Source organism: Carcharhinus amblyrhynchos, chromosome 1 (assembly GCF_965287045.1).
Source record: "Carcharhinus amblyrhynchos chromosome 1, sCarAmb.v2.hapA, whole genome shotgun sequence".
Taxonomy (NCBI): Eukaryota; Metazoa; Chordata; class Chondrichthyes; order Carcharhiniformes; family Carcharhinidae; genus Carcharhinus; species Carcharhinus amblyrhynchos.
In genome coordinates this window covers 165,393,568-165,420,350 of record NC_137324.1, presented here as the reverse complement: position 1 = coordinate 165,420,350, position 26,783 = coordinate 165,393,568, and the positions used below count along the sequence as shown (strand labels likewise).

Sequence of the window (26,783 nt, the reverse complement as noted above, 5' to 3'; positions counted from 1 at the left end):
GCCTAACCACCTAACCCGCACTACTACTTTGAACTGTGGGAGGAAACTGGAGCAAACCCACGGGGAGAACATGCAGACTCTACATAGTGACCCATGCTGGGAATTGAACCCAGGACCCTGGCACTGTCAGGCAGCAGTGCTAACCACTGTGCCACCCTAAACGGTGAATTCCTGAACAATTGCCACAGATGAGATTTTCATTTAATGTCCTTGCTTTTACTTTTCTCAACAGTTCTCTTGTCTTAGTCATGCCTGGATTGAGCCAGGTGGCTCCCACTGCGTAGCTAGTTTATAAGAATTTGTAGATCGGGCCCAGTGTCCAGAAACTTTTGCAGATAAATTTCACCATTTCCACATTGTTTGGAGGTGAATGTTCCTGCAGGTTCCAGACGAGCATGACCCATTGTGCATGAAGCTGACATTCCTAGTAAGTGAAGGTCTCGGTTTAATGGCAACATTCTTGCCATTGAAGAAGGTGGCTATGAGCTTCAAGTCCCATTACAGAGACTTAGTCACATTATCTACACTGATGCTTCAGTGCTATACCTCACTAGTGAGAGAACGCAGCCTTCAATTTGCTGTCTTTCAGATGAGATGTTAAGGTGAAATCCTTCTCTGTTTTTAAAATATTCCATGAAGAGGGGAATTGTTTTGGTCAATATTCCTCTTCCAATCAACATCACTGAACTGATCATCTATTGCAATGCTGTTTGAGGGCTTGTTGTGTATAAATTGGCTGCTATGTTTGCTTACATGACATAGACTTGACTTCTAATGAATCGTAGCCAATCAGTCAGGCTGATTTCTGGATGGGGAAACCTGGCGAAGTATGGATGCTGTGGTGTCAAAATATTAGGTTTTCTGACAGAAACTCTTGTCCCTCTGACTTCCATTTCAAAATTCAGCCCATAACAGCAAGCTTTTATAGCTTCAAGTTTTAAGCTTAAGTAGGCTTACATTAACTGCTGTGAAAATCCCCTAGTCGTCGCACTCCTGCATCTGTTCAGGTACGCTGGGGGTGAATTTAGCATGGCCGATTTAGCCATTTTAGATTTAAACACGTCTTTTGGACTGTGGGAGGAAACCGGAGCACCTGGAGGAAGCCCATGCAGACACGGAAAATGTGCAAACTCTGCACAGATAGTGACCCAAGCCAGGAATCAAATTTGGGTCCCTGGCGCTGTGAGGCAGCAGTGCTGACCACTGTGCTACCATGTTGCCCTGCACTTTTTAATTTGTGTGTTGAAAAACGATATGAACATCTTCCAAACTACCAAAACCATCAAATTTATGTCTAACTTCATATCAGCAGGAACTGAAGAAATATTTGACAATCCGCAGTCTGACTTTCTCTTAGTCTTTTATCCATTTTGATATTCCTTTCATTCCTCAGTTGACATTTCATTGACTCCCAGCTCTTTCTGGTCATTGCTTTTCTTTTATATTTAAAAATAGTTCTTTTTTGACTTAAAGTTAGCCATGAACCATCCTAGGTCCTTCTTGTTCTCATAGAATTTATTTTATTTCCTAAGGTAGTCTTCAAATGTTTCGTTCTTTACTGTTTGAATTTCCAGCCTGTTTTCCCAATTTCTTTTTATTGTCTATCATTACAAGGGTTTTGTTGCTTGACTGTATTGTATATTGTGCTATAAGAAACCGTTGTTGTTTTGGTTATCATCCACTAGGTCAGGAGATAGATAGAGATGAACACAACCTTTCTGTCAGTCTTAGAACATCTATTCGGAAAGACTGTAACTCGCACAGTACAACATCCAACTGGTTCTTAAAAGATTCAGGATTCTCATTTCCACTGTTTTATATGGATCAAAATTTACTTCTCTTTTCTGCCCTCTTCAGCGCCTACTGCTGTCTTGCAGTAACTATCCCTCGGGCTGGGGATAAGGCACCAACTTCACACCATGAAGTTAATATGCATCAGGATCTGATCAATGGCACCAGATCCTGACTGTTACAAGCTAAAGAAGCTGCGAGTGTCACACAGCCCCCAAAACCTATGAGTTAAAATATTTTCCAGCATAAATACAGCATCAAACAAGAGGGAAAGAGCAGCCACTGTATTAACCCCCTTCATGCTCCACTTTTGTTGGGTGCGCAAGGTAAAAATTGGTCCCTGTTTCATTCACTTCTAAAATCATTCTGATGAATCTTTCAATGGTTCCAGCACCCTTCTGTTCTGTTTTAACATGTGTGTGTGCTTTAGTTGTTAACCTGTGATTCTTATCCGGTTGCCTGCTGTATAAGTAAACACTGTGCCAGCAAGATAAGAATTAATAAATTTCCCCAGCTGCTGCTTTCCACTGAAGGTTAAGTCACATTCACCACCTGTGCTCTCTGACCTACATTAGCTTCTGGTTTGGCAATGCCTCAGTTTAAAAAGTCTCATCCTTATTTACAAATCCCCCCATGGATTTGAACCTGCCCATCGACAAGATCCTCCAGCCCTACAACCATGTCATGCCTCTGCATGCTTCCAATTCTGGGCTCTAGGACACCACTTCACCATTGTAGGTCCTAAGCTTGAAACCCTTCCCTAACTCTGTGTTATCATCCCGGTATCAAAGAAAAGCTAGACAATGTGCCTTAGTGACTATCCTCCGGTGGCGCTGAGATCATCATTATGAAGTGCTTCAAAAGGTTAGTCACAACTCTATTCCTGCCTCCCAGACTGCCTGGATTGATTCCAGTTCGCCTATCACTGCAAGTAGGTCCACAGCAGATACCATCTCCCTGCCGTACGTTCAACCCTGGAACACCTAGATAATAAAACTGCCTATGTCAGACTCCTATTCATAGTCTATAGTTCAACCTTTAAACCATTATTCCCACAAGACTTATCTGTAAACTTTATGGCCTGGGGCTCAGCTCCTCCCTCTTGCAACTGGATCCCAGACTTCCTCACCCACAGACTGCAGTCAGTAACACCTCCTCCATGATAATCCTCAACACAGGTGCTCTACAAGGCTGTGTCCTCGGCTCCTTACGATACTGCTTTATATATTTCATGCAATAGTCCAATTGTCTTATTAAAATTCAACATCACTTCTTTGGTCTTAATATTCCTCCCCCTGTTCTTTTTCTCAACCTGTAATTCATCACCTTTTTTTGGCTTTAATTGTATCTGCCACTTAGTTACAGACTCTACTATTCTCTGTCATTTTGAAAATTCTGCGTTCTAACTAACAATTTACTGTAGTCAAAATCATCAGCGGATCTTGGTATCATTGATTGTGAGCTTATACACAAAAGATAACTAAAAATATCCAGGATAGATTTCTAGGCCTGAACTTGCATCATTGAGGTGGATAATGGGAGTCAGGGAAAAATCCTGGCCCAGGATTCAGTCGGGAGACTGCCTTGGGAATAAGTGCCCGCAAAGTTGGGTCATCGTTATTGGAGTGTGGATGTGGGCTGCAATTGTGCCACCAATCCGAGAAAAGAGGTCGGAGGCAATCACAGGGACTGCTAGGTGCATTTGTTTAAAAAGCACGCTTCGATGCAATGGGTCTTTGTCCCAATTAAAACAAAAGCAGAAAGGCCCTCCACCCGTTGCCCCTCACCACACACTCGCCAAGCCTCATTCATACTATCTCATACACCCATACCAGACTGTGCCTCCCACCTAACCTTCTCAATTGGTCCTCATGTACCCTATGCCAAGCTATTACCACTCCCCATGGCCCTTCAAGCCTCCTATACAATAGATCTTCCACGTCCACTAAACATTATATAGAACCAATGTGAACCTAAATTGATGATAAGATGCGTTTTTAAAAAGGCATTTATCACTTTCCACTCTGAAAAATGCCCTTTCACTGCAGCCCAATAAAGGTTTCAATCAGAAACACTCTTTAAAATGTCAGAAACAGAAACTGCAAGCACTTGAAACCTCCTGACCTTGTGCAAGTAAACATTGTGATACTGGCAGCAGAGATCAGACAGCCAGAGCTGTCAGCTGAGCAATGTTTTCTCTGGGAATCAGCTGTTTCGTCAGAATAATGGATGTCTGGGCTCTCAGCCAAGAGTATACAATGAGGCTTGAAATAGAATGAAGAGGACCTTTTAAACTAACCTTTTGTTTAAATGTGTTGACCATGCTAAATTCTCCCTCAGTGCATACGAACAGGCACTGGTGTGTGGCAACTAGGGGATTTTTCACAGTAACTTCATTGCAGTGTTAATGTAAGCGTATTTCTGACATTAATAAATACATTTAAAAGGTGCCCTCATGCAAACTGTATTGATGCTACCTCTGAAGTTTGTGAACCATGACTCTTTAAAATCCTGGGCAAGCTCCATGAAAATTGCAGAGGACTAGGACATGCTTATCCTCAATGGAGCAGGCCAAGCTGGGAGTTGTGTGTGCAAACTCGTGATCTGGAGTAGCTGCAGCCTTAAAGGAGACTCCTGAAAATACAACAGCCCAGGATTGGATTCAGCAATCCCAGAACCAGGACCTGACTGTAATTTTTAAAAGGCTTCTGACTGGATGAAAATCTGGGTCTTAACACCCACATCCTACCAAACAGAGACACCATTATTTAGGTCTAATCTTTGCTTTCTGTCCTCTCGGAATCCTGATGCTATCCATAGTCAGTTAGATGCAGAGGAGAATGGTACCAGAGATGGTGTCGGGTTCAGGCAGGACTTGAGTCTGGTGCTTATACTGGGATGTTGACCCCATGAATTTTCCAGGCTCTGCTTTTATAGTGTTCAGTTAAGCAAATGTGCTGATAATCAAGGAGTTTACATTGGGATTTCTACTGAAGTTACTGTGAGAGAACCCACCATTAGAACGGGGTACAAGGGCAAAGATCTAGGTTGAGATTTCCAGATGGAAATTCAAGGTTCAGGCACCATTGAAACAGCAAACAAGAATGGTAAACCCTGTCTGATTATGATTTTACCTCTAGCTCACATATCTGAGGCTTGTAGTAATGCTCCAACTATTGCTCCTGCAATAATGAAAAACAAGTAAACTCAAGAAGTAGTAAGTTGCTGACATTAGGCTAGCTTAAAAAGCCTTGCAATATATAAGGCAGGAGAAGTAGGATTTTCATAGCTTGGCAGTCATTGCAAAAGAGTGAAAGGGAAATTGTGCATTGTGCAAGCATAATATCAGGAGGAGGGTGATGCTTTAGGATGGTATTGGGTGGTGTTTGCTGAGGAAGGGTGACATATGCTGGTGTAGGGTTGTGTAGGATGGGGTATACTAATGTAGGGTGGTGTCAGATTGTGATGGGTGCTGTATGTTGGAGCATGGAAGAAACTGAAGGGAAATTCGGAGTTTGTTTAATCATAATATTATTGAGGGGTTTTTAGCTTTCTTCACACTTGCTATTTCCTCTTTGGGGAATAGTGGGTGGAAGGATTCCCAGGCTGATTATCAGCCTATTGAACCATGTCACCAGGGCCAACAAGTCCTGGCATGGGGCCCCTAGTTTCTGGACCAGAGGTAGGGATGCTACCCATTGCCTTCTGAGATCTGGTATCGATAAAAGTAGAGACACAGAAATGTTGGGGGGGCGTGTGCGGTTAGAGATGCAAAGAATTAACTGTGGACTTTTATTTTGTATTCTCTGCGGGAGTTTGAGAGATTAGCAAAATGGGAGCAATATTTGAACTTTGGATGGACTTGGGCTGCAGGAAGCAGTATGAGAACAATTGGCCCAACAATGGAGTCCTATGGAAATATTTTTACTTGGGTGTGCGATGTTCAATTATAACTAAATAGGGAACTGATTTCTGCTTCGACTAGTTTACCATTTCCTCAGGATTTTACAGCCAGGGACAATATGTTTGGTGTCACTCTCACCCATCACAGTTATGACCTTATCATGTATTAAAAGCATGCACGGTTAAACTAGTGGGAAAACCAAGAGACTGGTGTGTTGCTTGCTGAATAAAAATAAAAGAATCTTAAGATAAAGATTTTCTCACTGTCTGGTATGCAGGTTTTTGCCCATCTTGATTGCAGCCACTGAGACAATGTTCCCACCCATTGACGTGGAGACCTTGTTATCCACTCTATAAATAAACGCCACAGGCCAATAATGATAAATTTCACACTGAATCCTGGGCAAGTTGCTAGATGTCTGTTGTTTGGTGTCACACTGAATGAGAGCAGGAGAAGTCCAACTGTGCTTTGACAGTTGGCCAAGCCACACTATAGCATGCCTTGGGAAACAGGGTGTCTCTACCACAGTCATTACCTCCAGGTGAAAGACACCCTCTTGAGAGCTCTTCCTATTCAACTGTGAAATAGCAGACAACCCAAATCTAGTGAATGCAGAGACCATGGGGGTGAATTCCTATGTGAATCATTATAACAAGAATAAATCCTTTCCATGAAACAAATTCACACAAATTTTGGCATGTGTGGATTTCCCTCACTACTTCCCTCAAACTGAGAAATAAAATGCTTTCTCCTCTTAATTCAAATGTCTTCAATTTGTATAATTTAATCATACAAATATATTGATCTTAAAATTCCCATTTTGCTGTTTCGGATCATTCAAATTTTGTTTATGCAAAGAGAAACTTTAAATTATCAATGGACAGAAGAAAATATTCTCTGAAAAACATTGCTTAACATTTGATCTGAGAATTGCCATGGGAACGGGATCCATTCTAGTAGCGGATGTAGATTGATTTCAGATCTCAGCTGCCGTGTTTGTACTCAGTTACTCAATGAGCAGAAAAGATGTTGCTGCTTTTTCTAGCTGGCTTGTAGCAAGATAGTAAAATGTCTGCTTCCAAAATGAAGCTCAACTGTCATTTCCACAGTCAGGAGTTTCATTAATATGTTTTAAGAATTTTCTGTGATTTCATGATATGAAGTGTGAATTTATTAAATAAAGTATATAACATACACAATCTAAATATAGCTCAATATGTAATGTGATCAGTGAACTCTCAAGTTGTGGATTTAGTTTGGTTTATTCAATCTGTACCACATTTAGAGTATGTTAGCGGAAGTTAATTTTATATGGCTGTACACTTTTACACAATTTTACTTTGTGTAAAGTGTTTAGAACACTCCATAGTTGATGGTAAGCAAGGTGAACTCAAACAGTCATGCACTTCTTTTTTTCTAACTCTGTTCTTTACCTTGGCATTAAATGGTCATACCATTGTTGAATACCCCAGTATCCTGAGGGTTACCATTGACCAGAAACTGAACTGGACTAACAGTGTAATACTGTGGGTACAAGACTAGGTCAAAAGCCATAAGCTCATGTGATGAGTAACTCACCTCTTGACTCTACAAAACCTGTCCACCGTCCTCAAGGCACAACTCAAGAATGTGATGGAATACTCTCCACTTACATAGATGAGTGCAGCTCCAACAACACTCAAGAAGCTCAACATTGTTCAGGACAAAGCAGCCCATTAGATTGTCACCTCTTCCACAAATATTTATTCCCTCCACCACTGATGCGCAGTGACAGCAGTGTGTACCATCAACAAAATGCAGGAAATGAATAAGTCTGCTTTGACAGCACCTTCCAAACCCACGACCATGACCACTTTGAAGGGCAGGGCAGCAAAAAAACAGAACACTAACACCTGGAAGTTCCCCTCCAAGCCACTGACTTGGAAATAGGCCACCGTTCCTTCACTGTCACTGGGTCGAAATCCTGGAACACCCTCCATAACAGCACTATGGGTGTACCTACATCACATGGACTGTGCAGCAGTCCAAGAAAGCAGCCCACCACTATCTTAGGATGGTCAACAAATGCTGGCCTAGCTAGTGACATCTACATCACACATGAATTCAAGAAAATTATATTGAAGTGTACTTACATTTTACTCTGATTGGAAATTAATCATGTTTCCTTATTATGGCTCTTAATGATCAGTGGCTCAGCTGAATATATGCTGAGATGCCACAGTCAACTTTGGGTAGTGATTTTTGATTGCCTTCTGGGACAGTGGTTGTCCTGATCAGCATAAGGTAATAACCTGAAATGTAGTCAGAAAGGGGAAGATTTATATGCACAAGGCAAACTGAAATTCAATCATGAATCCCACAATAACAGGCTCAGTGAGCTCACTGGTAGGAAAATATAATTTTCCGGAATGGATTTTCAGCGAGTGATTCTTGCGTGCCATCTGGAATATGCTGCAGTCAGGCAGGCTCAATGACATTCTGGATTGATTGGGGCCATGGAAATACAGCTGTGGTAGACCCTGTAGTCAAGCGTCAAGAGCCTGCATATGGTATGAATCACATGGCGTCATGTTCTATGCCTCACGGTGACCACTGGTTCCATACAAGATCAGACGTGTTGCACAACTGTCTCTTCAATCGCAGGGGATGTTTTTGATACAAGCTGTCAATGTTCCTTGGATGATGGGCAGTCCTTGGCATGTATCTGCCTCGTGCCCTAGAGATCCAATAATATAAACTTAATAATGAGGCCAGGGCATGATTTTTTTTTTTTCTGTGGCTGAAACATTCTCTGGCCAATGCCCATCTGTACTGGTAGTGTCACACATAATCAAGGTTAACTGACACACATCTATTGGGCAAAATAATTTGAGGACTTTTAACGATTAAAACAATTTACAGAGATTGTGGTCTGATCGGCATGAAGTGTCGCTTTGTCCACATCGGCACCCTTTCTTATTATAGAAGCCTAGAGAAGGCTTAAGGCTTACAGTGCAGGCTGTAAGGCTATTAGTGGGAGGGGAAAAAAAGAGATGAATCAAAAAAGGCAATTCATTAGATTTCAAATGGCAACAACTTGCAGAAATAACAAAAGTTTGATATAAGAAAAATCTTTCTCCATTCAGTTATTAAACTACAGCTATCCGTTTTGTCAGTTTAACATCATATGTCACATTATGTTAACTGCTTGGTTCATCTTTCCTTTGAGTAAAGATATGGTTATATCACAATCCTGCCTTTCATCAGTAAGTTACATGAGCACAAATTGTCCGTCCTAAGTTCCACTTCATTGGTGATTAAGATCTCCTCTGAGGTAAGATTTCTTTCTGCTGAAGACCAATTTTCCTCATTACATCAAATGTGAGGTCCTTTTGGTGTAGGCTGTTCCTAATAAAGATGAGGTTGCTCAATTCTGATACACTTAATTATCCTTTTAATTCCATGAAACAAGAGCCATGTTCAGTCAAAGATTAGATTTGTGCAATTTGATGCATATCTCCTTCTGGTCCTGGCCGTTCTTGTACCTCATGTATTCTCTGTTGAAATTGAGGCCAAGCATATGGGGGCGAATTTTCCCATTCCGCCCGTCACGGGAATCATAGCGGGCGAGGGGTGGACCATGGAAAGGTCTGTTGACCTCAGGCAGTTTGGGTTTCCGGTTTTGAAGTGAGCATGGCCAGAAAATCCCACCCATGTCTCAGAGTCTACCAGACATTTTCAGCAAATTATGCAACAATTTCTGTCTTCTCTCATACTGGTTCCATTGCTGTCTATCCAATTATAACCAGAGAATCTCCTGCAAAGACTTCTCTTTCCACTGCTGCACTGTTCCCTATGGAGATCGCCCAAGAATCTCTGCTTGGTCACTTACTATTTCTCATTTTCTCCAGCAATGGCCTGATGTTAAAATTGGATGGCACATCATCACCTGCGTCAGCAACCCCACAGAACTTCAAGTCAGATAGGCCTGAAATTCAAAGTTTTTATTTTTAATTCTTTCATGGGATGTGGGCATTTGCTGACAATGCCAGTATTGCTGTCCATCCCTAATTCAGTAAAAAGTCTGACAACACCAGGTTTTAGTCCAACCTATTTATTTGATGATATACTCACTAGCTTTCGGGGTTACCCCCTTCGTCAGGTGAATGGAGAGTTCTGGCCTCAGACAGAGCATATAAAGCACAGACAGTTTAGAGATTACTGATTAAAATGCGAATCCTTACACCTAACCTGCTGTTCAAGACCTGAAGTGGCTGATAACGTGAGTGGAAGGAGCACTGATCACAGTTTAAAGAGATGTGTATTGTCTCCAGACAGTACAGTAAGTGAGGTTTTGCAAACCCAGGCAAGTCATGGGGGTTACAGATGGGTTCATGTCGCACAATCTGTAACCCCCATGACTTGCCTGGGTTTGCAAAACCTCACTTACTGTACTGTCTGGAGACAATACACATCTCTTTAAACTGTGATCAGTGCTCCTTCCACTCACATTATCAGCCACTTCAGGTCTTGAACAGCAGGTTAGGTGTAAGGATTCGCATTTTAATCAGTAATCTCTAAACTGTCTGTGCTTTATATGCTCTGTCTGAGGCCAGAACTCTCCATTCACCTGACGAAGGGGGTAACCCCGAAGGCTAGTGAGTATATTATCAAATAAATAGGTTGGACTAAAACCTGGTGTTGTCAGACTTTTTACTGTGTTTACGCCAGTCCAACGCCGGCATACCCACATCATCCCTAATTCCCCATTTCAGAAGGCATTTGAGAGTCAACCACATTGCTGTGAAGTCACATGTAGACCAGACCAGGTAAGGATGGTTGATTTCCTTCCCTCCAGGGCATTAGTGAACCTTTAGTTGACCAGCTTTGCATTAGTATCTTGTCCCAAGAATGTTGATGAGGCTCCAGGAACAATTTCCAGATCCTTGAGCTTCTTGGGCAAGGTGCACTTTGCTCACATATCGCTGAATTTATGGCCCCAAGACCAATTTCTACCCTGGCATATTCAATTTCTAGCTAAGATCTGAACAGTCACTCTGCACAGCTTTAAACCACTTTGATTGATGGTTCTGTTTTTAAGTGAGTCATTGCTAATTAAGATCACCAATAAAAAAATTGGCATAATCCACAAATTTATAATGATCCAGTGGAGTAATCACCCTTAAATTATGAATTGAAAAGCTGCTGCAGTCTGTTCTTGTTCAGCTGAAATAAAAAACACTAGAATGATCATTTCATTCATTTTCTAACACCAGAATTGAATTGTATGTGTTTGTTTGCATAGAACATAGAACACTACAGCACAAACAGGCCCTTCGGCCCACGAGTTGCGCCGATCACATCAACACCTATCTATAACCCCCAATCCCATAAAACCCCATATACTCATCCAGAAGTCTTTTAAAAGACCCCAGCGAGTTCGCCTCCACCACCACTGATGGCAGCCGATTCCATTCACTCACCACCCTCAGTGAAAAACTTACCCCTAACATCACTTCTGTACTTTCCTCCCCGCACCTTAAATCTGTGTCCTCTCGTAGCGACCATTTCAACCCGGGGAAATAGCCTCTGAGAATCCACCCTATCTATTCCTCTCAACATTTTATAAACCTCTATCAGGTCACCTCTCAACCTACGTCTCTCCAGGGAAAAGAGACCCAGTTCCCTCAACCTAACTTCATAAGGCATGCCTCCCAGTCCAGGCAACATCCTTGTAAATCTCCTCTGTACCCTTTCAATAGCTTCTACGTCTTTCCTATAGTGAGGTGACCAGAACTGCGCACAGTACTCCAAATGAGGCCTGACCAGGGTCTTATAAAGTTGCAGCATTACCTCCCGACTCCTAAACTCAATCCCTCGATTAATGAAGGCCAGTACACCATACGCCTTCTTGACCACCTCTTCCACCTGCGAGGCCGATTTAAGAGTCCTGTGGACCCGGACCCCAAGATCCTTCTGCTCCTCAACACTACCAAGACTCCTGCCCTTGATAGTGTACTCGTTCATCCCGTTGGTTCTGCCAAAATGGACGACTACGCATTTATCCGCGTTGAAGTCCATCTGCCACTTCTCCGCCCAGTCCTGCATCCTATTTATGTCCTGCTGCAACTTTTGCCATCCTTCCAGACCATCCACAACACCACCGACCTTCGTGTCATCAGCGAATTTACTTACCCATCCTTCCACTTCCTCATCCAGGTCATTTATGAAAATGACAAACAGCAAGGGTCCTAGAACAGATCCCTGGGGCACTCCACTGGTGACTGACCTCCATTCAGAAAAAGACCCATCCACAACCACTCTCTGCCTTCTGCAGGCAAGCCAGTTCTTGATCCACAAGGCCAAAGGCCCTTGGATCCCATGCCCTCTCACCTTCTCAAGAAGTCTTGCATGGGGGACCTTATCAAACGCCTTGCTGAAGTCCATGTACACCACGTCCACGGCACTTCCTTCGTCAATGTGTTCAGTCACATTATCGAAGAACTCAACTAGGCTCGTAAGGCACGACCTGCCCTTGACAAATCCATGCTGACTATTCCTGATCATGTCAAACCTCTCCAAATGGTCGTAAATCTTGTCCCTCAGAAGCCTTTCCATCAGCTTACCAACCACTGAGGTCAGACTCACCGGTCGGTAATTTCCCAGGCTATCTCTGTTCCCTTTCTTGAAAATAGGGACTACATCCGCAATCCTCCAATCTTCTGGAACCTCTCCCGTCTCCATTGATGACGCAAAGATCATCGCCAGGGGCTCTGCAATCACTTCCCTCGCCTCCCACAGTATCCTGGGGTATATCCCATCTGGTCCCGGCGACTTATCAATCTTGATAGAATTCAAAAGTTCTAACACATCCTCCACCTTAATATCCACAAACTCAATCTTTTCCATCTGCTGCAAATCCGTAGCAAAATCTCCCAGATCAGCTTCCACTGTGAATACTGAGGCAAAGTACTCATTAAGCACCTCTGCCATTTCTTCTGGTTCCACACAGACCTTATCCCCTTCACCTTTTATAGGTCCTATCCCTTCTCTTCTCATCCTTTTACCTTTCACATGTTTATAAAAGGCCTTGGGATTCTCCTTAATCTTACCCGCCAAGGTCTTCTCATGACCCCTTCTGGCTCTCCTAATTTCCCTTTTAAGCTCCTTTCTACAGTCCTTATACTCCTCAAGATCCTTAACCTCTCCTAGTTCCCTGAACCTTTTGTACACCTTCCCTTTCCTCCTGACTAGGTTCAACACAGCCTTCGTGCACCACGGTTCCCGCGACCTACCAAAACCCCCTTGTCTCATCGGAACGTTGTCACGCATAGCTCCAGACAAACATTCCTTGCATTAATGTGTTGTGCATTTTGTACTGTGCACTATTCTTTGCCGTAGTTTAATGTCTTATTTTGCAGAATCTATTCATACTTAACAAAATCTCACTAGTAAGATATATTTATTAACTATGTGATCCCTTAGGGATTGATGCACAAATTGTTGAGTGACCTGTGCAAATACAGATCACACTTTTATTTGGCCGGGATTCTCTGACCTTGCCCGTAGCTTGGATTCATGCTGCATTGAACAGAGATTTGGCTGAGCGCCAAATTCTGCATTCTCACTGACATTGAGGGAGGTGGGATGGGTGGGGTGGTGGTGGTGAACGGCTGGAGAATTCTGGCCATAGACTGTCCCTATATCTAGATTTCTTAGTCAGTTTACCCTCGTATGAAACGTGGAAAGGTAATGCTTTGCAGTTGCAAAAATGCTTTGGAGTTACAAAAATTGACTATTTGTATTAATTTGTGGTCACTTGATGCTCTACATTGCCTTCTCATTTCAGTCATAATTTACACCTCATGAGCTTCAGTCAGTGCAGGTTTGTTCAAGGCTTCATGTTGCTCAAAATAGCTATTTTCAAAGCACTGTTTTATTCAGGTTGAAGAAAAACTAGAGAGTCTAATATGGCTTGCAGCATGCTCAGCCTACACCAGAAAGGAACTGTGGACTGTATTGGCTAGATTGCCATGTAGTCTTTCAGGGAGCCCTTGTGAAACTCAAAGTCAACCGATATCGGTTCATGACCCACTGTAGCATCTGGATAATGATGATGTGATGAGAATGACAATATTACAAGGCTTTATTTGAATTTCTGCCTGTTAGTATATTTACTACTTTGTTCCTTTCAAGTACCCAGACAAAGTCAGAGTTTCACAATGATGGGTTCACTCTATAGCTGTAGGACTCTGGAAGGTCATCTGTGGATAGTCAGAGTACAGAATTCAGGAATACACAAGCAGGTATAGTTTCAGATTTGATTACAAGTAATTAACATACACCTGTCAAGGTATAGGAGCTATATCTATCCACCCACAACTATTGATTGAGATTACATCATGCATAAGATACAAATGTTAAAACACCACCAATACAATCATTACTATCATGTGCTTGCTTTATTAAACTATTCTATCAGTGTGAAGACTTAATCACGCTAGTTGTCTTAATTCATTATTGTTACAAATTATTATTGATGTCCCAGCTTGTATCTATGGATATTAATCTCACCAGTCATGTCCAGGTGTCTGATGTAATGAATTCTCTCAGACTAAAGGCTTGACATTTATCTGGGTCGACTTTTATAAATACCGCTGGTTTCTCTCATAGCAGCTAATGTGATTATTAACCCTTTCAGATCTGTAATTTTCCTAATACTCTTCTTTACAATCCCACACTGAACAGATCAGCCAACAATTACATTTTTATCCTTTTCAATAAAAGCTTGTAAGGAAGAGATAAACAATGCTGCTATGTTATAAGTAATAAAAGTATAATTTCCCTGAGGTAAATTTTGGACGGCATGTAATTCCCTTAAAAATAACACTGCCTTTTTCTTCTTTTGCAGGTCACAGTTCTCATTCTCTTTGCACTGGCATTTCTTACCTGCATAGTGTTCCTGGTGGTGTATAAAGCTTACAAGTATGAGCACAGCTGCCCAGATGGATTTGTGTTCAAGGTGAGAACTTCCCTTTTTGACAAATACAAATGTTCTGTAAAAGCCCACTGATAGTACCATCATCAGTGTGAATTTGAACATGTGCTGCATTTAATTGGATTTATTATCACAAGTATTAGTATATACTGAAAAGTATTGTTTCTTGTGCGCTATACAGACAAAGCATACCATTATCATGCACCAAGTCCCATTTACCCATGTGCTCTCAGACTTACTTTGGCCACAAGTCCAGCAACATCTCAGTTTTAAAATTCCTACAGCTATCTTCCAGTTCCTCCAGGGCCTCATCTTGCCCTATCTTTGTAACCTCACCCAGCCTCACTACCCTTTTGATAACTCAGTGTTCCACCAATTCTGGCCTTTTGTACATCTCCAATTTCTTTTGCATCACTGCCAGCTATGCCTTTGGTTGCTCAGACCCTAAGTTCTGAAATCCCTCCCTAAATTTCACCTAGATGCTTCATAAAGCCTATCTCTATCACCAAGCTTTCAGCTGCCTGCCCTAACATCATCTTATGTGCCTCAGTGTAATGCTAACACTCCTGTGAAGGAGGATTTATGTTAAACGTGCTGAATAATTGGTAGTGTACATGACAAGCAATAGTGATGTTTGTCATTTCCTCAGTAATTATCTCTCCTCCCTTTGTAAAATGAACTAATTGATGGAATATGGTCTCAAGGGTGCCAGTGATCTCCCAGTATCTCACTTAAATGTTCATTATTGAAGTGTGGGTCAGCAGGTTTGCAAATTGGGAGAGGCAGGGGCATGTAAAGTAATCCTTGGCGAGATTCTCCAGCCTCACGTGCCTCAAAATTCCCGCTCGATCTTTGAATGGACCACTGAATTTTCTGTCTTGCCTGCTACAATTCTCGTGACTGGCAAGGTGAGAGAATTTCGGCTGCTGTTTTCTCCCGCAAGTATATATTAAGTCTGTTCGATGATAGTAGTCAGGAGCGAACCCTGGGTGATTTTCCCTTATCTTAATCCAGAAATATTGAGGTATTTTCCACTGTGCCTTCCATCATCCATGTTGAGGTCAACAGGTATAGCACAAGCTAGAAGTCAAATTTGGAAACATAATTATTTTGAATTATAGACTTGAAAAGATATTTGAATGTTGCCTGTCTTGAGCTCTTGCTTGTACTATACTTGTCAGTGTTGAAGGGTATGTTGTTTCTTTTCTTGGTCCGAGTGTGTGACATTGCTTTAAAGAGCTCCAATAATTAAATGGTTTTCAGCCTTCCCATATTTAGGGAGATTTGAGCACAAGCTGGAGAACATTGTTGTTCAGTAGCCTTTTGCGCTCTTGCTGCATTGCCTGTTTTCAAAATGACTGGGAAGAAGGAAAGAACATGCACCTTTCAGGGTGGTATGGTGGCATAGTAGTTAGCATTGTTGCCTCAGTGCCAGGGACCCAGGATCCATTTCTGATTTGGGTCACTGTCTGTGTGGAGTTTGCACGTTTTACCCATGTCTGCATGGATTTCCTCCAGGTGCTCTGGTTTCTTTCCCCACAGTCCAGAGATGTGTGGGTTAGGTGAATTGGCCATGCTAAATTGACTCTAGTGTCAGGGGGATTAGCAGGGTAAATATGTGGGGTTACTACGGGATAGGGCCTGGGTAGGATTGTAATTGGTGCAGACTTAATGGGCCAAATGGCCTCCTAAGGCACTGTAGGGATTCTGTGAATCTGTTCTGGTGACACATTGGTTGAGGAAGAAACATTGACCAGAACACACCTGAGCTCCTCTTCAAATAGTGACATGGGATGTTTTATACTCAGCTGAACAGACAGGGTTTTGGTTTAACATTTCATCTGAGTGACAGTGCCTCTGGCTAGTGTCTCATTTTATTCTTCTCTTTCTTTGAATTGTTGACCTCCACAAGCAACCAAAGGATTATTGGAAAGGACTGTGATTGTTGGATTTAACATACAGATGGTCTGCTTCAGTGATTCTGTGTTTTTTTTTCCCTTTCTATTAATTTTAAATAGGCTTTGGATGAAGTCAGCCCATTTATATCTTTCAAAATCATCAGCTAAATGGCAATCTTAACCCCATATGTTTAAAGTAGCTCTGAGTAAAACCCTAAGCATATAAAGCAAGCCTTGCCCCTCTTTATCTAAGGGTGTTGTATTTGAGCTGAATTTTTACCATGTGTTATCTGCATTTTACTGAAATGATGCACTCAACAGCTTGCTTAGTTTCAAGTTGAGTTCAGTTCACTGGGTTGGATAATGTTGCTGTTGCAACGTTTACGTGGATGCTCCAGTATGACTAAGCTTAAACTTCCTGGCAGGCATTGGGTATCAAATTAGGATTGACGTTTGCTCTGTATATCCTGAATTCCAGTACGATCCATCGCATTGCTCTGACCTCCAAAACCAACTGGTCTGTACCTAGGAACAGCTGTTTTGCTGGTATGAGCTGCAGCACAAGTGTTTAGCACTGCTGCCTCACAGTTCCAGGGCCCCCGAATTAAATTTCTGGCTTGGGTTACTGTGTGCGGAGTATGCACGTTCTCCCCGTGTCTGCGTGGGTTTTCTCCAGGTGCTCCGGTTTCCTCCCATAGTCTGAAAGATGTGCTGGTTAGGTACATTGCCCATGCTAAATTCTCCCTCGGAGTACTCGAACAGGCGACTAGGGGATTTTCACACTAATTTCATTGTAGTGTTAATGTAAGCCTATTTGTAACAATAATGAAAAATAAAGTAAATAAACATCTTCAAGACATCCCAAAATACTTCCCGCTCAATGAATCATATAGAATCAGTATTTTGCAGACAAATGCAGCAAGAGTTTGGCAACTGGGGGATTTTCACAGTAACTTCATTGCAGTGCTAATGTAAACCTTGAGACACCAATAAATAAACTTTTAAACTTAAATAGATACGCATCATAGACCAAACTATGCTATATAACATCAGACTATTCTTATTCCATAACTGGTGTCTCCATTAGACAAGTAACATTTTTACTAGTTAATGTAAACAAATGTGCTGACCAAAAGGAAGTGTGCAGGTGTCATCTTTTGAAAGTCTAGAGCTATACCCACCAAGATTAAGGAGAGTATGGACCAATTTCTAAGGTCGTTAGCAAACCAGGCTTCAGCTAAACAAGTCATTTGGCCCAACAGATTGATGCAGTGTTTATACTCCCATATGGCTTCACTCCACCCCTCTTCATCTAACTCCATCAAATTCCAGTAGAAGTAATAGGTGCTTCTATTCCTTTCTCCCTTAAGTGCACCTAATGCTATTCGCTTCAGTCACTCCATGTGGTGGTGAGTTTCACATTCTAACCACTCTGTATAAAGTTGGTAGCACAGTGGTTAGCACTGCTGTCTCTCGGTGTAAGGGTCCTGAGTTCAATTCTAGCCTCAGGTCTCTGTGTGGGTTTCCTCCAGGTGCACCGGTTTCCTCCCACACTCCAAAGATGTGCAGGTTAGGCAATTGGCTGTGCTAAATTGTCCTTTAGTGTCTCAGAATGTGTGGGTTAGGGGGATTAGCAGGGTATGTATGTGGAGTTATAGGGATAGAGCCTAGGTAGGATGTTCTGTTGAAGAGTTGGTGCAGATTGGATGGGCCAAAAGGCCTCCTTCTGCATTGTAGGGATTCTATGATTCTAAAGAAATTTCTTTGGAATTCCCTAATGAGACATGCAAGATCTCTTGAATCATAATTAACGTTATCTGTATGTGAAAAGATCAAAAGATAGTTCTTGGTACAAGTGGTAATTTTTTTGAGAAGGGTTATTTAATGGAGGAAAAAATGCAATAGAGACAGTTGACCAGATTGATACTTAGAGTGAGTGGGTTGTCCTGAGAGGAAAGATTGGTCAGCCTGAGCTTGTTTCCAATTGAGTTCAGAAGAGTGCGGAGTGACTTGACTGAAGTATATAAAATCCTGAGCAGTATTGACAAGGTGGACATGGAAAGGATGCTTCCTTTGTGGATAGATGCAGAAATGGGGGAATGGGTTTAAAATTAGGGGTCTCCTTTTTAGGTCAGAGATGAGGAGATTTTTCTTTCTCTCTGAAGATTGCCTGACTTTGGAACTCTGTGCCTTGGAAGGCAGTGGTGGCAGGAGTCACTGAATATTTTTAAGGCAGAATTATATTCTTGTTAGGCAAGGGAAGCAAAGGTTATTGAGGGTAGAGGGGAATGTGGAATTAGGAACAAAAACAAATCAGCCAAGATCTTATTGAGTGGTGGAGCTGGCTCAAAAGGCCAAATGTCCTAGTTAGAATCATAGAATCCTTACAGTACAGAAGGAGGCCATTTGGCCCATTGAGTCTGTACCGACCACAATCCCACTCAGATCCTTTTCCCGTAACCCCACGGATTTACCCTACTATTCCCCCGACACCAGGCTCAATTTACCATGGCAATCAACCTAACCTGTGCTTTAGACTTGTGGGAGGAAATTGGAGCACCTGGAGGAATCCCTTTCAGACACGAGTTCTGCTCTTATTTTGTGTATCTGGTGTTTGGAAGCATGGCATGGAAATAATAAGACTCCACATGGAAGATTAGGCGTATAATCATATTTCCATTTGGTCAGTGCTATGTGGGGGATGAGAGAGTTTCAATATTTGGTGGCCCTGGAATGATGCGCAGTGTGGTTACACTATATTTTTAAAAACTGTTATAGCAGTGATTCTTATTCACAATTATTATTCTTAGTGAAATGCATTTTTACTGCCTCGGTGCACTTAATGAACAACATCCACATTTTCATTACATTTATGTGTCATTAAAAGTACACCCAGCAATTGAGTCACCATCACAACCATCTCATTAGGCTTGCCACATTTCATGAGTCAGCCAATTCGCTATTGTAAAATGTGCTGTGATTTTCTAAATTCACTTGCTGCCAAAAAAAAGATGTTTCAAATTGCTGCAAGACTCAGCCATAATCCACTCAGTTTTGTGACACTGGTCTATACATTAGCACGAGAAAGCAAGAGCAGCCAACCCAAGGGTCAGACTGACATTGGATTCTTGCTACAAAAGCAGACTCCAATCTGTAATCGCAACCCCCACCCCCCCCTTCATTTTATAAAATTAACTAATTAAAACTATCTACAAACTACACATCTTTTGCCAAGGCACTAATTTGCATTGTTGCATTATTGCGCAAAATTGAATTGCAAAGTGAGTGGAACCATTTTAATAAGAATCACAGAATTGCTTCAGCACAGAAGGAGGCCATTCAACCCATTGTGTCTGGGCTAGCTCTCCACATGAGCATCATGACTTAATGTCATTCCCCTGCGTTTTACCCCGCACATTACCTAACAAGAAAAATAAGGTGGTCACATATTAGGAAATTAAGAATTAATTTCAACCTTTTTCATTTGGGGTGGCACAGTGGTTAGCTACCTCAACGCCAGGGACCAGGGTTCAATTCCAGCCGTGGGTCACTGTATGAAGTTTTCATGTTCTCCCTGTGTCTGCCTGGGTTTCCTCTGGGTGCTGTAGTTTCCTCCCAAAGTTGTGCAGGTTATGTTGAATGGCTATGCTAAATTGACCCTAGTATCAAGGGATTAGCAGGATAAATACGTGGGGTTATGGGTATAGGGCTTGGGGTCAGTGCAGACTTGATGGGCCAAATGGCTTCCTTCTGCACTTGTAGGGATTCTATAATCTAAATGGGGCAGAGGAACAAACAGATTTGGAAGCACAATTACACAAATCTCTAGAAGTAACAACTCAGGTTAATAAAGCCATTTTAAATTTAAAAAAAAGTTGATGGCCAGATATATAGAATCAAAGTAGTGAATTTGTATGGAATCTCAATTCGATCATGTTTGGAGTACTATGTACAGTTCAGATGGCCAAATGGAAATACTGGAAAGGCTGTAGAAACAGTTTCATAGAATCAAGTATAGGAGTATAGGAGGCCCTTCGGCTCATCGAGCCTGCACTGACCACAATACTACACAGGCATTACTCCTGTAACCCCACATATTTACCCTGATAACACCCCTCACCGTAGAGTCCATTTAGCATAGCCAATCAACCCAGCCCACACATCTTCAGACTGTGGGAAGAAACCAGAGCATCCGGAGGAAACCCACACAGATATGGGGAGAACATATAAACTCCAGACAGACAGTGACCCAAGGCTGGAATTGAACCCAGCACCCTGGCACTGTGAGGCAGCAGTGCTAACCACTGTGCCACCCCAATTTATAAGGATGACACTGGAGCTGAAAGGCTAACAAAAATTAAGATGAAAGCAGGTTACGGTGATGCTGGAGTTCTGAAGTAAAAATTGCTATAAAAACTCAGCAGGTCTGGCAGAATCTGTGAAGAGAGAATCAGAGTAAACATTGATTCCATTATTACTGTTCCTCAGAGAAGGGTCAGATGGACACCAACCCCCAGCTCCACCATCTTTGACTGCTGCCGCTTACCTTTCAGGCACTTTTTAGTTGCAGACAGCTGGACCTGTTGGAGTCGCTGAGGATGAATTCACTGCACGGGTTTGTAGCAAATCAGAAATAACCAAAAATGCAACATTAGGCATATTCATATAGCAACCTGGAGAAACTTAAAAAAAAAGACCAATAACAGATCACATGCCCTCAAAACTGAAAACAGGGGTAGTTCTCAGTGGCTGAGTTCGACTTGTCCCACTCAGAAGTGAGCGCATTACGTAGCTGATAATCACTGTACTGTTGAGAGGAGTGCTGCACTGTTAGAGGTGCTGTCTTTCAGATAGAATCTTAATCCAACACACTGTCCGGCTTCACAGCGGAGCATTATTTGAACAGCTGCTAACCAATACCACTAAAACAAATTAGCCGATCGTAATCGTGTTGCTGTTTGTGGGCATTCACTGAATGCCAGTTGATGGATTCCCTACATTACAGGTCATTTCCACTGATACCAGCCTGTGGATTAAACGTTATGTGATGTCTGTATTTCTCGCTTTCTTCCTTTTCAGCATAACCGCTGCATCCCAGCTGGTTTGGAGACCTACTACTCGGAGCAGGATTCTGTTTCTCGGGGAAGATTTTACACCGTCATCAACCACTACAACTTGGCTAAACAGACCATTTCACGCTCAGTATCGCCCTGGCTGGCCGCACTCTCCGAAGAGAAAGTGTTGGAGAAGGAGAGTGAAGGTGCCAGCAAAGTAGCCGAGTAAGTTACCGGGTCTGACCAGAGGTTCCTTGCTCAAACTACCACAGGAACCAACATTAGCTGCTTAATGTACAAGGCACTGACATTAGTGAAGGATGGAAGAGAACTTGTTAATTTGGTCCAACTCAGTTTTTCTTCCACTCCTCTTCATTCTGTTCATGTTATTTGTAAGTGTTAATGAAACTCTTTGCAAGATGGCATGCTTGTCTCATTTTATTAGGACATTCAGCTAGGAATGCAGTACTTTTATTAATCTCAGGTTGTGGATGTGAAAGTAATTAAGTAGAAAAGACCTGCTCCACATACCAATTCTCTGGCTAGATCTTCTAAAAATGCAACAAAACATCCTTAACATTAATGATGCTTTTTTAAAAAAAGGGGCAAAGTCACCTCCAAAAAAATCCTATGTGGTGGGTAATGGCTACTTGATCATATGGTATGTTAGATTAGCAAATTTCTCTTGTATTTTCAAATTAGCAAATACAATGAAGTCTATTACTCTGGTTCTGTGATAAACTATAATGTGAATTGTTTTTAGAACATGAAAGCAGCGAGAGATTTTATTAAAGAAACTATTTACAATAAAATACTCCATTCTCTCTGATGCAGTGTGTTAATACGAGGTTTGCATTTAGCTGAAACTGGATCCACAATGTATGGAATAGCAAATTTGGCAGTTGGGCCATAGAGTTATATACTCTGGCCTCCTGTATAATCAGTCACTTCCACCACCCTTTAGTTGTAAGCAATGCCAAGCTAAATGAGGACGAGGTACCATTGTCACAGCTCGACAATGGCCAGCCAGGCAGAGCTCCCCCAGAATTTGGCACTGGCCATACCCTGAAGCCTGAGTCAACAATATCACTTTGCAAAGGAACAATCATATTGTCTCGTTTCTTGTGATATGGTGGGATATTCTATGCCAGTCACAAATTTAAGAAAATATGCGTTTTTTTTTGTACTTAAGAAAAATAAAATGGTTTTAGACTGGTTCCCACCATGCTAGGAGACACCCTAAGCAGTGACTTCTTGAAACATGCATATGACCTGACTGCTTGGGATTTAAATGGTGCTTGGACTACTTTTGCCTTCCCCAGGACAAGATCCGAGCATTAGAACTCCTTTCATCATGAACAATAACAGGGGCCTGTTCTGTCAGACAAAATGTAGCATTTTTAATGTATGAGAATTGTTTCAACTTTTAAAAAGCGATCTTTTACTGATACGAATGAACCACAAAGTCAACTCCAGGTATCTTTCTTTAAAAAAAGTTTATTTTTCAGCTGTACTTGTGCATATCTTTCAGAATTAATGATTTGAATTACACACACAAAACGGTGGCTATATTTCAGGATAATATTTCCTTGGTTTGACATCTCTTCTTAACCCCACCCTCAACAAATTCAGGAGGAAATTAGCACCTAATTTTGTTAATGTCAATGGTCAAATACTCTAAATGATTATATAAAAGCCAATTTGGTTAAACTTGCCCTTAGTACGAAGAGGTGCCAACATCACAAGACAAAAAAGCCAGATGTGGACACTTGAGACAGATTTCTACAGCATCACATTGGATAGTGAGGAAAAGACAGGAAAGGAAAAGGGAGGGAGGAAAAAAGATAGAGATGCAACAAATTAAAATGAGTGCCAAAACATCATGCTTTGTAAAACGTGTGCCATACTTGTCATTTAGTGTTTATGGTGTTATTTAAGTCCTGTTTGTACAGAACTTCATGTGTTTTATACATCTAAGCAAAAATGATACTTGTATTGGATGTAAAATGAAGCAATGAGGGTATAACCGATTCACTATTTAAAACAAATAAAAGTCAGATAACAATGACATCCTTAGATTGTGTGTGTTTTTTTTCCCTAAAAGAGCAAAATGTTGTCCCAGTGTAAAAACATTTCCTCAGTTTACAGTCACAGTAGGCTGTAATGCAATTCTACAGAATAATTGTCAATTGAATTAAAATAAGTTGAGATCTGAATATATTATTGCAAGATCAATATGCATAAAGAAAGTCATTTAGCCCATCTTGATCATTCTCTCTAAAAGACCCAATGCTTCTATTTGCTTGTGAATCATTTAAATGTAACTCTCTTCTTTTCACTTTCCCTCTGCCACAGCCACTGGGAGCAGTTTTCACCTTCACCACCTATACAGTAACTTAGAAAAATGCATCACTCAACCATCACTGATCTCACTGGTTTTCATTATTATTCAAATCAATTGAAATGGAAGTAATGTGGGCTCTCAGGTGATGGTCGTGCAAGGATACCAATCCCAACATTCGTTCTTTCTCAACTAATTGGCCATAAAGGCAATGATGACTAAGATGATCTGCTGCTCACCAGACATGGGCTCATGCACTACCTAGCAAAACGATACAGGAGCAGGAACCCAAACTAACCTCTCCCCTCCCAGAAGGCCACTCAGGGTAATATTTTTGGACAGAGCCTGGTTAACTTATCAATGACTAGAGATCAAACAGTGTCTTTGTGGTTTATATGGTATTATTTAGAGTTTTCAACTCTCTCACACTTGGGATAAAAATCTATGAGTGCAATTCTCCCAAAATTTCACAGTGTTGGACCAGATGAGAGAGGCTGTGTGAAACTCGCTGGCTTTCAGAGCTGCTGCTTCTCACCCGATTTAACAGCACTCAAAGTGCTGGCGAGGATCTCAGCCAGCTGGAGGGGTTGGGGCAAAAACGTGCCTGCAGTGCTGGGATTGAGATCAGGGCACCATTTACAATCTAAAAGTTAAATATAAGCCCCCCCCCCCCCCCCCACCCACTTCTGACATTTGGACCCTACTTTCCCCACCATGGACGTTAGGTTCCCTCCTTCCATGAGGATCAGGACCCCTGCCTTAGACATAGGGACCCCCATTCCTAAAACAGACAATGGGAACATCCCTCCCATTCCCTACATTCAGAAAGGGAATTCCCCTCACCCCAATGGAGAAGGGTACTCCACCCTCCCCCTGCTAGACCCTCCTTCACAGTGCCAGGAGGCAGTACCCAGCCTTGTCCCTCAACCCAGGGGCCAGCTGGCACCTCAGCACTCCTAACGTGGTCATCACAACTGCTGGTTGCCTTTGAAAACCTGTAGTGATTTGCACTTTCTGATGTTGCGCTGCTAATGGGGGGATGGGAGGTGTGCAATAGGGGAAGAGAGGTTACGCTGTGGTTAGAAGCTAAGCATCAAGCACTTTAATAATGTTAAAATATATTAATATTTTGAAATCAGGTTCACACCCTTGCTGGCCATTGCGGGATTTGAGCCTGCTGCTTAAGGGACTGCTAGATCATGGTCTATATTTCTTATTGTTCAAACTAAGTGCTACTGAACAAGTTTTTTTTTTGCAATCTCAGATCAATGCTTTTATTTACAGTTCCAAATGATAAATACACTTAGCTTAATGAATAAGCCAGCTGTTTGCATGCTGATGGCACTGTGCACTGCAATGTTAGCAATGAACAGGTGAAGGTGAAAATTGCAAAGTGAGAGCTTCCTGTCCACAGGTTCATTTCAAGACTGTACAATTATAAATCAACATTATTAGATGTACAGATTATATCTGATGCGGCTGCCAGTGAGCACAAAAATAAACCTTATACACCAGTTTTCTAACGTAAAAGAAATTTTTTTAAAAACGGATCGCAACCAAGGTGTTTGCTAAACTGAGCAGATACACATGTATGACATTGGATACATTGTACGTCCTGATTTTAGATGTCTTTTTATGAGCAAGCTGGTCTCCTGTGAACAAGTCGTGTGTTATTAACATCAATGAAGTCCTGTTGGGTCACACTGAATGCAACATAATGAAGACCTTTGGCTATCTCCATCTGCTAGCTGTCATACCAATCCAAGAAAAGCAAAGAGAATGAACACATCACCAGGAAGAAGAGGATCCATACACGAAATCCAGCATTATTTTTGATAGCCTGTTGGACAAATAAAATTTTATTATTACATTAACAACATTTTTTTTTAAACGTTTACATGTGACAAATCCATTTTCAATAAATATTTCCAGCAGGAAAGTTCCAACATAGGGACAGGGCAGCACAGTGGTAGAGTGGTTAGCACTGTCTCACAGCTCCAGAGACCTGGATTCGAGTTCCCGGTTTGGGTCACTGTGTGGAGTTTGCATCTTCTCTCTGTGCGGAGTTTGCATCTTCTCTCTGTGCCTGTGTGGGTTTCCTCTGGGTGTTCCAGCTTCCTTCCACAGTTCAATGTGCGGGTTAGGTGCATTGGCCATGTTAAATTGCCCCTTAGTGTCCCAGGATGCATAGGTTAGAGTGATTAGTGGGGCAAATATGTGGGGTAATGGGGATAGGGCCTGAGTGGGATTGTTGTCAGTGCAGACTGAATGGCCTCCTTCTGCACTGTAGGGTTTCTATGATCAACTCATTCATTCTGTTACAATTCAAATGCTTTTTCATCAAGCATTATGAGAATAGAGATGGGGTGAGATGGAAGAAGGGCATTGGGCATAATGGAGAAAAAAGGCAGCAAATGGGTAGGTAGAATTTCCAACCAAACATGGAACTGAGGGAGGTCAGCAGCAGACTCTCCACCACTCCACCTGATTTTTATCAGTGGGAGGGAATGGGTCTAAGGCAGTGATAAACAGATTAATTGTTATAGGGCATAGGGATGAGGGGAGATGGGGAATGCCAAGGAGAGGAGGATGGGGTAGATCACAAGATGAGTAGGGGCAGGAGAGCAAAGGCACCCCAGAAGGGAGGCAGAGGGGATAGTGAATTTCTCATTTCTCCTTCAGCCACTCATTCCTTCCTAGTCAGTGAGTGAGGGGAGGGCGGGGGAATGTGTTACGTCATTGTAGGATCAGAGAAATCAAATCATTTAATTTACCCTTGCGTCCAGGTCTGAAGTCTGCTTCCTACGAGAGAAAGGGA

At 42.0% G+C, this 26,783-nt stretch overlaps 2 protein-coding genes across 3 annotated transcripts in view; one reads left to right on the top strand and one right to left on the bottom strand.

The window, feature by feature from the left end:
* LOC145347033 (neuronal vesicle trafficking-associated protein 1-like) overlaps positions 1-23,694 on the top strand; it is a 44,420-nt gene extending 20,726 nt beyond the window's left edge. For both annotated transcript variants that reach the window (XM_080194940.1, XM_080194946.1), the window contains exons 4-5: positions 14,586-14,696; positions 21,650-23,694. In XM_080194940.1, coding sequence (XP_080051066.1) covers positions 14,586-14,696; positions 21,650-21,853 — 315 coding nt within the window. In that variant the 3' untranslated portion in view covers positions 21,854-23,694. The remainder of the gene's footprint in view (positions 1-14,585; positions 14,697-21,649) is intronic.
* Positions 23,695-24,648: 954 nt separating this feature from the next.
* stx18 (syntaxin 18) overlaps positions 24,649-26,783 on the bottom strand; it is a 147,017-nt gene continuing 144,882 nt past the window's right edge. Inside the window, exon 11 of the mRNA XM_080194928.1 lies at positions 24,649-25,805. Within this exon, the coding sequence (XP_080051054.1) occupies positions 25,710-25,805 (96 nt within the window). The 3' untranslated portion in view covers positions 24,649-25,709. The remainder of the gene's footprint in view (positions 25,806-26,783) is intronic.